The sequence below is a fragment of the Tetrao urogallus genome (assembly GCF_951394365.1).
Source record: "Tetrao urogallus genome assembly, chromosome: 12".
NCBI classification, from domain to species: Eukaryota; Metazoa; Chordata; class Aves; order Galliformes; family Phasianidae; genus Tetrao; species Tetrao urogallus.
This window is the reverse complement of record NC_136825.1, coordinates 17,889,248-17,904,999: the sequence shown is the minus strand read 5'-3', so window position 1 is coordinate 17,904,999 and position 15,752 is coordinate 17,889,248. Positions and strand designations below refer to the sequence as shown.

Genomic DNA, 15,752 nt, shown 5'->3' with positions numbered 1-15,752 from the left:
GAGCACCGGGGTTGGCTGTCAGAGAAACCTTGGAGGTCCCCTGCTCCGTAGTGTCATGAGTTAGATTAGTTGGAGCTGTGCTGGGGGCGGCGAGGGCTTGGATTACAGTCCGGGACTCAAAGTGCTTCAGTGGTTCACGTCGGAGGGGAGAGAGGAGACGCCCCGTCGCACACATGGAGGAAAAAGAGAAAAAAAGCCACTTTTGGAAGTGAGGGAGGGGAAAAAGGAGGCCGGGAACATGGTAAGGAAATCGCTGCGGAGGGCTTTGGAGCAGGGCTGTGCGGGATGGAGCTGTGATGGGGTGATGCCGGAGGTGGGAAGCGGTGCTCCCGTGCTTCCCGTTATTTGGGTGCCAGCCCTGGGGTGGCTGCGGGGACTCGGAGCTCTTGTTGGCACCGATCCCCCGTGGGGTGCTGCTCAGGGCCCTGCAGCAACGGGCTGGGATGGAGCAGAGCAGGCACACCGCCTGGATGCGGGGCTGGAGTTGGCATCCTGCTGTGGGCACTGCCCCTCTGCAGAGCCTGGGGAAGGGCAGGGCTCCTTTTCCCCTGCCCAGAGCTGGCACTGCACACTTAGAGAATGTGCTGAGAAACCAGCCGGGCAGCAGAGCACCCCATCTATATCTGGGAGTGGCTGTGGGACAGCCTTGTGCCTGGCCATGCCAGACACCTATAAGGGTCAGAGATCAGGGACCAGACTGCCTCCTGGTGCTTTGTTTGCTTGAGTTGCTGCTTGTCTACTGCAGTCCAGCTTCTGGGCTTGCATCAAAAGATGAGTTGCCCGACTCCTGGTTTCTGCAGCCAGCTAAGCTGACAGGCCTGTGTCTCTTCCCTTGGCCTGCATCTTGGCTTCCTGCATCTCCTCTGCCAAAGACACCACGGCTCTCCTGGCCTTTCCTGCAGCCACAAGCTGTTCCATTGGACTCGAGCTTCTGGTGTACTGGTGAACCAACCAAACCATGTAGGCGAAAGATCTGGATCTCAATGGATGTGGGTTGGCCTGTGGGACTCTTGGAGGCTCAGCTCCTGCTGGGGGCTGCTCAGCTGTGTGAGGCAGGTGACTCTTTGTATCAGTGTGATACAAAATGCACTCTCCACACATGGTATATAGCTGATGGGTGCCTAAAGCATCAAACGGGCAAGATACCTTTGGGCAGAGGTGCCCGCTTCCACCAGAACTGGCTTCTACAACTGTGAAACCTCATCACATCGTGGCTTTCACAGCTGGAGATCGGCTCACACTCTCCAGTAACGATCACTCTGCCATGGGAGAGGGACTGGGCTTCACCCTGCCTGCTGGCTGGGGCACAGGAGGTGGTCAGGGCCCATGGCTGAGCCACAGTGCCCCAGCTTTGCTTCTTCTGAGGAGCGGCTGCCACCCAAGCAAGTGCAAAACTCCACTCCTGAGGAGGTTGGCTAAAGGCAAAGCCCTGCCCTCCAGGCTGAGGATGGCTTCATACCTGGGAAGCTGCTCAGGATGCTTTATGAGGCTGCTCTTCTGCCTTGATAGGACGATTGCTGCTTTCCAGTGGTTGCTGGGTATAGCCCAACTTATGCAAATGTTGGTGTCTTCCTGCAGATGAGTTCAGGCGGCACCTCTGTGCTGACAAGAGAGGAGGATTTCAGCAGAAAGGATGGTCTTTGTGTCATCCTGCCCTTATGTCTTCTGGAGTGGGAAGGAAATGAGTCTGGGAATCGCAAAGAACTTTAAGTGTTTGGGATTTTCTTTCTTTATTTCTGTGCCAAAGCAATGAGTGAGATTTTTTGGAACGCAGACAGAGCTCAGAGGCGTAATCCTGAGCATTGGAAGTGGTCTGAAAGCTGTCCTCTCTGGGTGACTATCTGTGCTGGGAAGGTGACCGTGCTCCCCCTTGCTGCAGTGCCAAAAGATTCCTTGCAGCAATGAAAATAATGAGTCTGCAGGTGCCAGACCAGCTGCACCCACACAGATTGCTGCACCCAGCAATCACAGAACCTGCTCTTCTAACAGGGGGATGCAAGGCGTCAGGCGTTTCTGGTGAGATGCTGCAGGTTTCCCCAGGGGAACATACCCTGAGTGTCAGCACTTCTTTTCTGAGAATTGTCAGCCTGCAGCCAACAGCCTCTGTGGCCACAGTCCTGTAGGAACAGGGTCCAGCTGCAGGGAGGAGGTTAATCTGGCTCCACGTGGGCATTGAGGAGGGAAAGCTCTCCTGGCTGCTCTTTGAGCTGTCGCTGGCAGTCTGTAAGCTGTCAGGAGGGCAGGGCTGCCTTGTGGTCGCAGGCTCTGGAGGTGCTGGCTTTCCAAATATGCCATGGGAGAGGCACACTCAGTGTGAATAGCACTGCCTTTGTGGCTGCTACACCGGCCGTGGTTCTATAAGGAAAGGCCATTGCTAAAACAGATCTCCTCCTGATGCTCAGAAGACGTGGTGGCATAAAAGGGGATGCCCTGCTTGTATGGCGGGATGCTCGGGGCCGTGCGTCTGCACCATGCGTGACACCTGCCTAGCAGCTCTGTGTCACGAATGAATTGCCCATATCCCTGTTGGCTGGTTTGGTCTTTTAGTAAGACACAAAAAGAACAAAAGATTGGGCATTTCCTGGGCTAAGCGCTCCTGCTGGGTTTCGTGCACATCTTGTTTTCTTGCACCGCTGGATGCCAAGCTGAAATATCAAGTCAAAGTAGCACGGAAAAGTCCTGAAAATCCTCCTGTCTGCTTAGATTGAACGTCTTGCTGTTGGTCTGGGATGCCCAGGGTGAAGCCAAGGGTGATGTCCTGGCTCAGGCCACAGCCATTGGTTGGGTGGAACCAAAGGGCTCAGGTGGAGAGGAATGGGACCAGCTGAGGACAGACGGGCTCCTCTAGGGTGTGGGGGGATGTGATGGAAAGCGACCTGCATTGGGCCTTGTGGTCAGCCTTGGTACAACGAGATGCTGTGGCCAGGCGGTGGCTTGCCTGGCATGGGAAGGAGAAGCTGGAGAAGCCTGAGCCTCAGATATGGTGAAAGGATGTGGGTTCTTTGCTGCCCGTTGTCATCTTTCAGAATACATTTACCTTTTGAACAAGGTCCTTCTCATCCGCTCGGCAGGCTGGTATGCAGACCCGTTAATGGATCAAGGGGAAAAATGCCTGTGGATGTATTCCCCTTTGTGTTTGGGCTTATAACCACCCACGTTTTGGCACACATCCCTTCTGTGCACAAAGATGTCTTTTAGAAATCGCTAGTTAAATCTCCACCCTTCTTTGATATGTATGGAAATAATGGGACACGTGAGACTTTTCTATTTAAAAAAGAGCCATAAAGGGAGTAGCTTTAAAAGCCCTGTGTTTACCCCTATCTGACTCGGGCATTTAGTAAAAGCAATGCACTGCATTTATGACTGATGTACTTAGCTCTCCAGGAGGCACTCGTTCAGGGCTTTATCTGAATACAGGGGAAATGTTTCCGTCCAGCTCTAAGCCCCAGGCTTGGCTGCTCAGGGGCGGGAGAGCTTCAGTGTACAACACGCATTGCCTCTATTTCCCAGCCAGCTCTGAGAGCCTTGGAGCAAATGTAGCTCGCTGGAGCAGGTATGTTTATCCAGGCAGGGTCTGTGGTGTCCCTGGGCTGCCTGCCCTGACCTTCTGTCCGTCCTTGGAGGTAAGGTGCACGCCGGCACCTGATCTGCCACTGCTCAAGTCAAAGGCATGCAGGGATTTGCTCCTCCAAGGAAGAGCCCCTGCACACTCAGTTTTCTCCTATGAACAGCCAACCCTGCTGGAATTGCTGCTCTGGCTTCAGAATGCTTTCTTTTCCCCCCTCCTTGATGTAGGAGGACTTGTATTTCACAAGAATGTGGTGAGATGGGGTGTTTGAGACCAAAAGGAGCCGTGGCTCATCTGTTCCGGGATGCTGAGACCATGGAGTGTTATCTGGCTCCTGCATTAAGTCTGGGAACTCATTTAACTCGTGTTCTTTTCTTAGAGGCACTCAGACATCCAACCCTCACTTATGCTGGTTGAAAAATCTGCCCTTGGGATCCTGTCCCAGCAGCTCGGGCACCTTGATAAAGGGATCTGGCTGCAGCCTTACACCTGGTGCTGAAGCAATAACCTAAATGGTGACCCTGCGAAGATCATTCCTGGTACTTGTCAGCTGTCCTCTGTAGGATTATCATTTTCTCCTGGAGCACAGGAGGCTGCCCATCTGCTGGGAGGTGCTCGCAGATGGGTGTCTGAGCATGATATGTGGGTTAGGGTCTGATGCTCCTGGCTGAAGGATGATGAAGGCAGCTGAACGTGGTAGTGAACAGGGTGATTTATTTTTCTTAAAGTCATTTACTGGAAGAGACTGGAAAGAACGGGTACTTTCTTACCTTGTAAGGTGCCAGTGTTTGGGCTGTGTAGAAGTGGAAGTTCCTGGCTCGGGTGGCACTCTGAATGCTGTGAGCCCTGGCTGGAGCACAAGCACGTGGTGCTGGCTGCTCAGCGAGCCTGGGGAGCTTGTGCAGCTCTGTCCTGGGGCCTCAAGGAGGTGACAGGCAAATGCAGGCGCAGCCAACATCAGTCCATTGCTGGGAAGGGTGTTACCAAAGTGCCCAGGGCTTTGTGTCACGCTGATTACAGCTCCGGTAATTAATTGCACAGTTACAGCTATGCCAATGATATTAAAAAAATAAATAAATCGGTGCTTAGACAGTTATTTCAGATTAAGGACCTAATCCCTTGATTGAACTAAAGCAAGGTAAGCTGGTTCCCAGCTGTATGGTGTTGGTGCTCGCACAGCTCTTCTCACCCACATGCAGGCTCCTGTGTCAGCTGGGGCACGTCTGCTGCAGCACAGGGCTCGGCTCTGCTTTCTCAGATGCTCTTTAAACACCTGTCTGACCCCCTGAGCTGTAGCTAATAGGGGGCAGCCTGTGAGGAGGAGCTTATCTCCAGCAGGCTAGCAGAGGTCTCGCTCGGGCTGTGGGTCTGTGTTTGGCCACCCTCACCTGCTGTGCAGTTGTCAGCAGCTCTTCTGATGCGCTGGGTGTTGCGTGGACAGATGGGAGCTGCGGGCAGTGTTGTGTGGTACTGGAGAAACCTAAAGGAAAGGGTAGAGAAGAGGGAATTCTCTGAGGAAGATGTGCTGAGTGCTGTGTCTCTGGGAGGCTTGCGCTGCTCCCAAAGCTGCTCAGGACGTCCCCACTGAGTGCAAACCAACGCAGGCTGCGGGGCTGCCCTGCCTTTCGCTCCCAGCCTCCCGCATGCGCAGAAGCGGGACCTCCGAGCCGAAAAGCAAATACATCATTTTTTCCCCCTTTGTTTAATTAAACAAGAGATCATGAGTTAATCGCTTCCAAGCGCTTGTTTTCCTGCAGCGCCTGGAATGCTAATCCTGCGCGGCTGCCCAGTAGGAGCTGCTTTGGCGGCCGCGCCGGCCCAGGGAAGGGCTGGGGAGCAGGGAGGCATCTGGAAATGATTCCCAGAGCACCACTCCCTGCGAGGCCGGAGGGGCCGGTGGAGGCGCAGCCTGTGCACGAAGCCGGCTTGTGAGAGCCTTGTGCTGGAGCACGGCTCACCGCTGGGCTGCTTCTCCCTGACAAACCCTCAGAGCTCAGCCGCAGAGCAGGTAGAGCCATTGGCGGGTATCTCGCAGGACAGCGGTGTGACTTCCAGCCTCATCACTCAGTAAGCAGTGCTCTTTAGGCCCAACCACCCCAAAGCAGGCGGGGTGCTGCAGCCAGCGCTCTGCTCCCAGTCTCCCCCCCGAGCCTTCCAGCCGGGGGAGCTGGCACTTGTGCTGGGAAGATTTTCCTCTCTTGAACTCGTTGCCGCTGCGATTAGAGCTGCTCAGGAAATGGGGATGGGAGGGTTCTCCTCCCTGCAGAAAGGGAGTGGGAAATCTCAGATTTTGTCAGAAAAACAAGCCTTGCTTTTAGCTGGAGACCTTTTTGAACACAGAAGTATCTCTTTTCTTTTCTTTTTCCCCTCAAAGGAAAAGCAGCCTGGCTTTAAGCTTGCTGTCAGAAAGTGGAAAGGGTTCGTGGAAAGCCCAGAGATCTGTTTTTACTGGAAATGAGGTTTCTCACGTCAACTGAGAGCCCAGCAGCCCCAGCCAAGCGGCGCAGCACGGCAGCCTGTATTGGCAGAGTGACCCGGCCCTGCACAGCCTGCCTGGGGCTCCCTTCCCCCAGTCCCCAAACCTGGCCGGGGGCCACACGCAGGCGACGTTTGGAGGCTGAGTGCTCACCCTGCCAAAGCTGCAGATCCTCTGCTGCCAGATGTATGCCTCAGCATGTGGCATGGGCCGGTCCGGCCTGTCAGAAAGGAGTGTTGTCTGCCATAAGTTCTGGGCTTGCTGAGAACTTTTAGGAGCCTTCAGACAGCATCTGGGCTGTCAGCAGGGAAGATTTGTGCCTCTTCTTCATGTTGTCTTTGTTCAGGACTTTTTGTAGGCGAGTGTTTTTGAGCACAATGCTGGCTTCCATCCAAGGTGGTCAAGTGAATTGTAGGGAATGGTGGCTCCGGGTGGCTGGAGCAGTGCAGGTCTGTGCAGGGAAGGGATGCTGCACTGTCCTGCGCCACCTGAGCTTCCATCCTAGGCACCTTCCTGATGTGTACCCTTGGCATTCATCTCTCTTATCCCTGGCGGGCTGACTTCTTTTCCAAACCTGAAGGGAGATCTTCTGCACTCAGCCCTGACTGATGAGCAGCAGGTCCCAAAGAGAAAGAACTTGAGTCAGAAGGAAATCATAGAGTCATTAAGGTTGGAAAAGAGCTCTCAGATCCCCAAACCCAACCCCACCCCACCGTGCCCACTGCCCACGTCCCTCAGTGCCATATTCCCACGGCTCTGGGACACCTCCAGGGACGGTGACTCCCCCACCTCCCTGGGCAGCTGTGCCACTGCCTCACTGCTCTTCCAGAGAGGAGATCTTTCCTGATGTCCAACTTGAATTGCAGGATGGCAGGAGCTCCCAGTAGCTAGAGCCCTCTTCCTGACCACTAAGGCATCCAGAAAGGGCTGAGGAGCTCCTGCTTGCTCCAGATGCCTCCTGGCAGGCTCCTCACATGCTGCAGCAGCTGCTTGCACGAGGAGAGGTAGATGGGTCCCTGGAGCAGGGCTGTAACATCAACCAGCTCCCAGCTGCGGTGTGGTGAAAGCTGCCGTGGCCGGACGTGACCTTAACCTGGGCTTTATTTAGAGCCTTGATTTATGGAGCAGTTATTTTTAAAGCCTGGTTCTCTTTTGGGAGGTGTGGCGGCAGCGTGCAGGAGTTCATGGGCCTCCTGTGCTATTTACAAAGAAACATTTGAGTCCCAAGACTTGGTTTTTTATTTTGCTCAGGGAGATGCTCTCTGGCTTGGTTGGAAAGCAATCCTGTTTGCGTCTGTGCTGAGTGGCTGGAAAGAAGCTTGTGTTCAGGCCTTTCCCATTAGCAGGATGTGGCAATGCTGCTGGAGACCGGCCGGCCTGAGATCTGCAGTGTGCAGAGGGGGCTGCTTTCTCCAGGACGGCCCTGTGTGGGGCTTTGCCAGCTCTCTGGGGCTGCTGTGCAAGCAGGTGTGTGCAAGCATCCTCTCCTTGGATCCTTACTGGGTTTGGCTCGCTCTCCTTCTCCTGGGACACTGATCCCTTATCCTCGCTCTTTGAGCCTCTTGGTGGGGCTTGAGTACCCTGCGTGGCACAGGGATTGTGGCTTGTGGATAGGATGGGCTGCGGGCTTCTGATTGACATCTGGAGTGCAGGGTGCTGTGTCTTTCCCTTGGCGTTCTGTTTGAGCTCCCTGTGCTTCCAAACCACGGCTCCTTCAGGGCCACTGCCCTTGCCAAGGCAATTCCTTCTCCCTCCGGAGAAGCTAACAGGACAAATAAGCAGCCCCATCCCATCTCCAGGACTGTGAATTGGTTTCCCAAGTCTGTGCTCAGAGTCCAGCCTGCTCCACGCTCTGCCACGCTGCTCTCTCTGTGTTCTGAAGAGGCTCTGCCATCAGGTGGATCCTCATGGGATGGGTGAGTTTGCAACCACGTTTGGGGCTTTTCCAGTGGAGTTAGCAGAGAACCTAATGAAATGATCCAAAGGTGGGGCTTGAAAGCAGCTCTCTGTCCTTCAAGCCTGAACAGGTATCACGGCTTTATGGTACAGTGAACCAGAGAGAGGGGAAGTGTCTGTTAGCACTGAGCTTCACAATGGCTACAGGCTATGGTTATCCTGTATTTTACTAAAGGTAGAATAATATACGGCTTGGTTTATTTTAACCATATAAAGGCTTTTTGATTCGGTGCCAGTGTTAATAATTATCTTGCGAAGCCTTTACTCAGGCAGCAGGAATGGTGTGAGAACCTGAGAGCAATGCACCCGCTCATGTGCAAATATTTTTACTTCTTTGTTTTATTTGCAACAGTAAACCAAATTCACTGGGGAAGGGGGATTAATATCTGCAAGAACTGTGCAAGAGGTACGGGGGCAGAGGGCAGAACAGAACCCCACAGCTGCCACAGGCTGAGGTTTTGAATCTGGGGGTTGGAGAGGATCAGGTTGAAATCATTTCCAGATGCTGCCAGCTGTAATACCAATGGGAGCCCACAGCTGGGCTCTTTGGTGCTGGGGGGAAGTGCAGCAGGTGAAGGCCTCTTGTTCCCCCGGAGGCACGGGGCAGCCCTGAAGCTGGTGGCACAGCCTTACCAGAGCTGCACTTGCCTTCAGCTGGCTGTGTTTGGACTCAAAAGCAGTTCTGTTTGTTATGTCAGGTCCAGCTGGAAGAGGCTTTTCATTTTAGTTAATAGAATCAGAGCTGGGGGTTGATACTGCTTTTACATTCTGGGTGGATAGAAGCTTGTTTAAAGCAACTGTCCCCTCCCATTTAGGTTTAGACCTAAACGCTGAGTCTAGCATCCAGCATTTGTCAGTGTGCAAAATTGCTCCTGCTTTTTGAGTCCTTGGGTTAAGAATATGAAAAATAGTTCCTAAACTCTGTTTGTCTGGTTACACTGACCTTGAGGGCTATGGCAGGAGGCAGCTGGTTGCAAACACGTTAGCTGCTTACTTGCTGCCACTCAGCCTTGCTTGTTGCTGACATCAGGAGAAACAGCATCAGAAAAGCTGAAGCAGTGCCACGGGCAGATCGTGGCTTGCTGTCACCCGCACTGGTGCAGGGAGGGATTGTGCAGGCACTGCCTGGATGTGCCCATCTCTCCTGTGCAATCCTGCGTGCTTTCCTACAGGAAGGCTTGTACCGCTGAGCAATACATTGTGCCTATACGCTTTCAAAAATGAGGAATGGAAGGATGGTCGAGCTGGGCAGCTGCAAAGGATGGAGGGTTTGTGTGAGGAGCATTATGGCTGCAAGTCACTTTAGGCTTGCTCTGTTGCTGAGGCATTTCCTCAAGTTGATGTCTGGAGCAAAGGACTCTTTCCTTCAATGGAAGAAGTGAACGCTTCCTTCCTCCCGATCCCTCCTCCTGCTGGTCCTGGCTGGCAACGTGAGCTTTGTTTAACTTTCTCTCCAGGTTCGTGCTGTGGAACCGAGGTGTGTTTTCAGGCATGTCCATGCAGCTGTTCCTGTTCTGCGGGAGGCTGGAGGCTTCTGGGCCAGAGGCTCAAATGCTTTCGCTGCCTCTAGTGAAAGGAGGTGGATTTATATCAGAGGAGGATCTGGCCAGACACCTGAGTAAACTTTCATTTGGTTCTGTCGCAGAGCTCACTCCCACTGGATTTGGGTTAGCCAGAGGGGTCCCCTGTAAAACAAAAAGGCAGGGAAGGCTCTCGATCCTCTCTGCAGATGTCTGCAGATTGCTTTATTTTGTTTTATTTTTTGGCAAGCTCTTGTGACTTGCACCCATGCAGCAGATCAGAATTTGGCCTCCAGCGCTGGAATGGGTTCTGACGATGCGGGCAGGCCGTGGCTGGCTCCAAGCAGCAGCAGCAGGGGAAGTTGCGAGCCGTCACCTGAGCAGGAAACGGGCACTGAGGCGCGTGCTGGAGCACCAGGGGCAGTCCTGTTGGTGCAGGCTGTGATCCTGCGCGAGGCTTCTCTCACCGCAGAAAACTCCCGGCTCCCAAAAAGAGCCTGCCGTGAGAACGATGAAGAATTGCACCAGTGAGCGGCTTCCCCTGCGACCAACCAGCCCCGGCAGCGCCGTGGGTTGCAGCGTGCTGAGGAACATCGGCACAAGCGTTCCCCCACGTCTCCCCTCGGCCCGCAGGGCATCCCGGCAGTGGTGCCCAGGCGGCAGGGCAGTGCTCCATCCACCCCATGACACTCTCGCTCGCTCGCACGCACTCACGTGCTGCGGTAATGGTTTAATAGCAGCCCCACCCAGCTCAGCAAGACGGACTTGCTGCGTAAGCAAAAGCTGGGGAATCTCGCCGCTGTGCGCAGTGCTCTGTGAGCGCTTCGCTCGCCTTTTGAGAGAGGTGTTTTTTTTTAATTTTAATTTTTTTTTTGTTTTTGATTCCACCTGAAGTCACCGGTGCCAAAAGAAAGGAGGAAGGACGGCAGTTTGCTGCTTTGATCCTCTCCCCTCCTGCACTGGGAGGTGGCTGCGCTCCCGGCACAGAGCCGGCCGGGGCGTCCCGCGCTGCCGCACCGCTCACGCTTTCTCTCTTGGCAGGACTCGGAGTCGCTGGACGGCTGCATTCAGAGCACGTTATCAGCTCTCTACCCTCCGTTCGAGGCTACGGCCGCCACCGTGCTGTGCCAAGTTTTTGATGTGGTGGAGAAGACGTACCGTGGGGATGGACTGCGCTACCTCATAGACTTCCTGATTCCAGCCAAGCACATCCTGCAGTGCATTCAGCAGGATGCCTGTGTAAGTACATCACGCTCTCCGCGACCTGTTGGGGCTTTGCTGGTGAACCTTCTTTCTGCTGGAGGATGTAAAGTGCCTGGCAGAAAGCGCGCGCTCGTCTGCAGCAGCCTAGGCGGGAGGGCAAGGCGGACAAGTAGGAAACAGTTGAGGAATTGTTACTGAAAACAGACCTTGCTGAGATCAGATGTGGAGCAGTGCCCTCACCTTCCAGAATTGGAATACCGAGTGGAAGACTTTGGGGCTTGGCGGGGAGGGTTTGCATGGCCTTTGCGAGCTGATCATAGAATGACAGAATGGCCTGGGTTGAAAAGGACCACAGTGACCATCTAATTTCAACCCCTTTGCTATGTGCAGGGTCGCCAACCACCAGCCCAGCCTGCCCAGAGCCACATCCAGTCAATGATGGCTGAGTTGAGGGGCTCTCCAGCCATGGGGGTGAAGCTGTTGGGTTGGGGTGAAGCGTTGCCCCCTGCTGTGTCTCCCAGCAGCCCTGGCTCCCTTCGGTGGTTGCTGGAACCATCGCAAGGCTCCGTAGCCTCAAGGAGTCACATTACTGCCAGAGCGAGACCGAGATTAATGGGCTTTACTGTTGGGAGGCTTAAATGTTAGAAACGATGAGTCAAATGCCTCCATTGCAAACTTGGCTCCAAAAGAAACCGCCACCCTATAAGTAGGGTTTGCCCTGGCTGCTTTGGCTTTGGCCATACAGGCTGTACGCAGCCGGGTTTTCAATACATTTCCTCACGGCCAAGGGGGGAAAATCACACAAGTGGAACTGCTCAGATATGGCGGGGATGAAGCTGAGCCCCACAAGCTGTGAGGATCTGCACGGCGTTCCGTGTGTGCCATGATGCTGAGGCAGCTCACGGCTTCCCTCCTTAGCAGGAGGTGGGCAGAAATCCCTCCTCAGGCTTTCAGCACCCACCACGGGAAGCCGCCTGGCTTTCCAGCAGACCTCACTGCGGCACCGGGCCCACGGCCCACGACGCAGGGTCCCATAGCCGCGTGTGGGCGTCTGTGGGCGGCAATATGGCGCCGCGTCCCTCCTGCTGCTGCCGGTGCGGCCGGAGCCGCGAAGCCTCGCTCGCCACAACCGATGGCCGCGCTCAGAGTAGGGCGTGGGTGGGCGGGCCGCGCGCGACCCAACGGCCAATAGGAGGGCGGTTGAAGCTGCCGGAGCCAATAGGAGGGCGAGCGTGGCTTGATGGGCATGAAGAGAGCTGAGACGGGCGGGAGTGCCGCCCTGAGGGCCCGTGAGGCGGAGAGGTGAGGGACGGCGGGGTGTGCGGGGGGGAGGGGGGGACATGGGAAACACCGAAATGGGAAAGGTGGGGGCTGAGGAACGCTGAGGTGGGAGAGGTGAGGGCGCTGGGCTCTGAGGTGTGGGCAGGGCTCGGGGTGCAGCCAGCCCCTCCGGGCTGCAGGCCGTAGCGGTGGCTGTAAGCGCCTTGCCGCCTCGCTCACGGGCCCTTCTGGCCCTGCATCGTGAGGGCCTCAGCTGCCGGCTCCGGGCGTACAGGGGAACCTCGAGCCTTGCGCTTTCTTTATGGGAGGCCCAGGCTGTGCTGTATTTCGCTTAGAAGTTTGCTTGTTTGAATTCTTATTGCTCACAATTGCTTCTCGTTACTGTCGGCTCCATCTCTTCACCGTTGTCCCCCCTCACCGTCTAAAATTACAGGACTAATTCTCATTACTTGTTCCCTAAAAGCCTTGCCTGCCTTCTTGAGAGTGTAAACAAAAGCGGTGTTTCCTCCGGTGTTTTCATTAAGCTTTTCCTAAGAGCACTGAAGTGCAAAACACTGACTGCTGTCTGAATGGCAACCATGGGAACTTCTGAGAGAACAAGATCTCAGCTTCTGCAGTGGCTTCATGAAGTCATAGGATCACAGAATGGCCTGGGTTGCAAAGCACCACAATGCTCATCCAGTTCCAACCCCCTGCTGTGTGCAGGTTGACAACCAGCAGCCCAGGCTGCCCAGAGCCACATCCAGCCTGGCCTTGAATGCCTGCAGGGATGGGGCATCCACAGCCACCTTGGGCAGCCTGTTCCAGTGCCTCACCACCCTCTGGGTGAAAAACTTCCTCCTAAAATCCAACCTAAACCTCCTCTGTCTCAGTTTAAAACCGTTCCCCTTGTCCTATCACTATCCAACCTCTTAAACAGCCGTTCCCCCTCCTGTTTATCCGCTCCCTTCAAGTACTGGAAGGCCACAGTGAAGTGTTAGGTGAGTTCATGGGCCTCAACTGGGTGTGACAGGACCACCAGTCTGTGATCTCCAAGTGTGTGCAGAGGGTCTCTGTCTGCTTAGAAACCAGGTTTTGTTAGAAGCCTTCAAATCCTGAGCTAACTGGACTGCTTGGTTTGTTCCAGCCCAGCTGTCCTCATGGCCCTGGGACCTTTGTGATACCTTTCTCATTGGTCATCAGCTCTTTCCTGTAAGGCAGCGTTCTTGGCTGCAGCTGCTGGGCACAGAGCCTGGCACTCCCCAGCCAGCCCGGGTTGGCTCTGGCAGTGACTGAACATGAGAAGAGCAGAAATGCTTGAGCCTCAGATTGAAATGTTCAAACAACTGAAATAAGCCTCTTCACGTCATCTCTTTGAAGGTGCTTTTTGGAGCAGCACAGGAGTGTTCTGCTTCTAAAGTTCTATGCCTCTGAAACATATGGGCTCTGGAAGGACTTGCGTTCCTGCTTGTTGGATGTTGATCTAGCTCTTGCTGCAGTTCAGGTGGTAGCTTTGCAGGTTTATCAGGAAGTTCTGAGAGCTCTGTCTTTTGGGTTTGGTGACTTTATTGCTGAGGCTTCTTCCGCTTGTTGTGTGTCTGTAGGCACGCAGGTCATCTCAGCAGTGAGGTTGGATGTCAGACTTCTTAATGCACAAAAGCCCCCAAACCTGCTTCCAGGTTTTAACAGAAATTCTTTAGGTCAAGTAGATGCAGATGGAGCTTTATGTTCGTGCTGCTACTGGTGGTGTTTTTCACTTTTCTCTCATATAAACTGTTTGTAGTCTTTGAGAACTGATCCTTTTTGTCAGCCCACCTCCCCCCGTGGCCTCAACATACTTATTAAGAAATACTCTGGTGACAGAAGAAGTCTGTGAGTTACGTATGGCCTGAGAATGGCTGAGCAACTTCTGCAAACTGTGTGTGGTAGGAGAAGGTCTTGATCTGCTAAATTTAGCCATGCTGTGCAGGAAAGGGACTATAGAAGTCACTTTTGTCTTGGAGATCAGAAAGCATGAGGATTGAGGGCTGCAAAGCTGTGATCCGCTCACATTTGAGGGAAGTACAAGCAGTGTGTCGGGTCATATAGGTTTTTAAAGTCAGTTTAATGGAAGCAGAAAAGAAAGGGAGGCAGATTTCGAAGCTCAAGGTTAGGATATAAAGATAATATAAGATCCTCCAAAGTAAACAGTCTTACCTTAGCTTTTTTTTCCTGGTAGTAATGCAGCATGTGGGTATGGCAGTGGATGGTTGGTTGTGCAGAGAATAGGATTGAAATGGGAGCAGAAATGGCTGGGTTGGAATAAAAAGGGCCAGCTGATCTCCTCCTGGAATATGGAAGAAGTTACCACGTAATGCTGATAACAGGGATTTGTATTGAATCTACTAAGTCAGGGCTAGCAACAAAACACAGAGAACAAGCTGAGCGTACAACAACAGCAGTCACTGAGCGTGGAAGGAATTAAATGAGCCTTAAAGCATTTGTGAATGTTTTTTACACGTGGTTTGCTCCGTGGCAGGTAGTGTAAGAACTGCCTTTCCCATAGAACAGCCTTCTGTCGAGACAGAGAAGTTTGGTGGTTTGATCTCTTCCTTGCAGGATTTATGATGGGTCAGATGGAAAGTTAACAACTGTGTCAAAGGGATGGAGGTTCATGCAAGCATGACAAGATGGGCAAAAAAACTGGTGAAAGGAAGGGTGTGTGTACTGCAGTGAGAGCTGGTTGGAAACGGGAGTCATGGGACACATTGCTTCTCATCTGTGACCTTGGCATAAAAAGTAAGAGTATGCTGATGACCAGATGGTGATGAAACGAGGCTGGGAGACACGAGCAATAGCAGGAGGAGGTGGGTAAATGTATGACACAGGATGGACTGTGAAACTGTGTGCTGAAGCTTGTGTGATGGCAGAGTGTGAGCGTGTGCTGTGATAAAGTGGTGGGCAGAGTTTGTGTTTTGGGTTCAGCAGTTTGGGGAGCAGGGCTGGCTGGTGGCTGGGTTACTGTGGGAGTGTGGCTGGAAGGGTGAGGGCGACTGTAGCTCTAAGGAGCAAAATGCTTCCAGCCCTCTTGGGAAATGTTGGTGCCTTACATCTGGTGTTCTGCAAGGCTTCACACTGCAACGAGTGGAGCTGTGTTAAACAGGCGTCACTGAGGGCAGGCCTAGGAGACGGCGGGGGGAGGTGCGTTATGGAGCTGTGGCATAGAGATGGGGGGGCTGGCTGCAGGGATGGGGGGGAACTGCCAGAGCTGGAGAGTGAGCAGGTGCAGCGAGGGTAAGAAACCCAGCTGGCGTAAGGTGCAGACTGGGGAACGTGGAGACTAAGGAGCTTGATGCCTGTACCTGTTGTTTCAGTGTGTGTGAGGATCCAGGAGGTTGCTTCCAGTCTTGTGGCCTCTCTGCTGTGTGACAAGTTCTTTGAGTGGAAGCATTTTCCTTCCATCTGTGTGACCTGCAGAATACAGCCCTTTTATAAATAGCAATCTTTGTCAGGGCTTCCATGTGACCACGCGAGGGGAACAAGATAAAAAGCCTGAAGTCAGTGCTGCCAATCCTAACACGTCTGGGTTTCTAGATGACAGCTTTCCAATTCAAGTATTGCATCCAGTACGGGGGAATCCCTCCTAAGACCTTGTCTTGACAAAGAAAGTGAAGTTAATCATGAAACTAAGAACGAATTATTGCTTGTGGCTTGATTTAGACCTCATTTTACCCCAACAGAATTGAGTTCAAAGCAGCGATTTTTACTTTTTGATGTTGTGATAAAGCTG

General features: G+C 53.5%; 1 protein-coding gene across 1 annotated transcript in view; it reads left to right on the top strand.

The window, feature by feature from the left end:
* Positions 1 to 10,031: 10,031 nt before the first annotated feature.
* The window catches only part of PLEKHG4 (pleckstrin homology and RhoGEF domain containing G4), a gene marked incomplete at both ends in the record, with an annotated part of 62,533 nt that continues 56,812 nt past the window's right edge, over positions 10,032 to 15,752 (top strand). Inside the window, 2 exons of the mRNA XM_079541447.1 lie at positions 10,032 to 10,088; positions 10,562 to 10,759. Of these exons, the coding sequence (XP_079397573.1) occupies positions 10,032 to 10,088; positions 10,562 to 10,759 (255 nt within the window). The remainder of the gene's footprint in view (positions 10,089 to 10,561; positions 10,760 to 15,752) is intronic.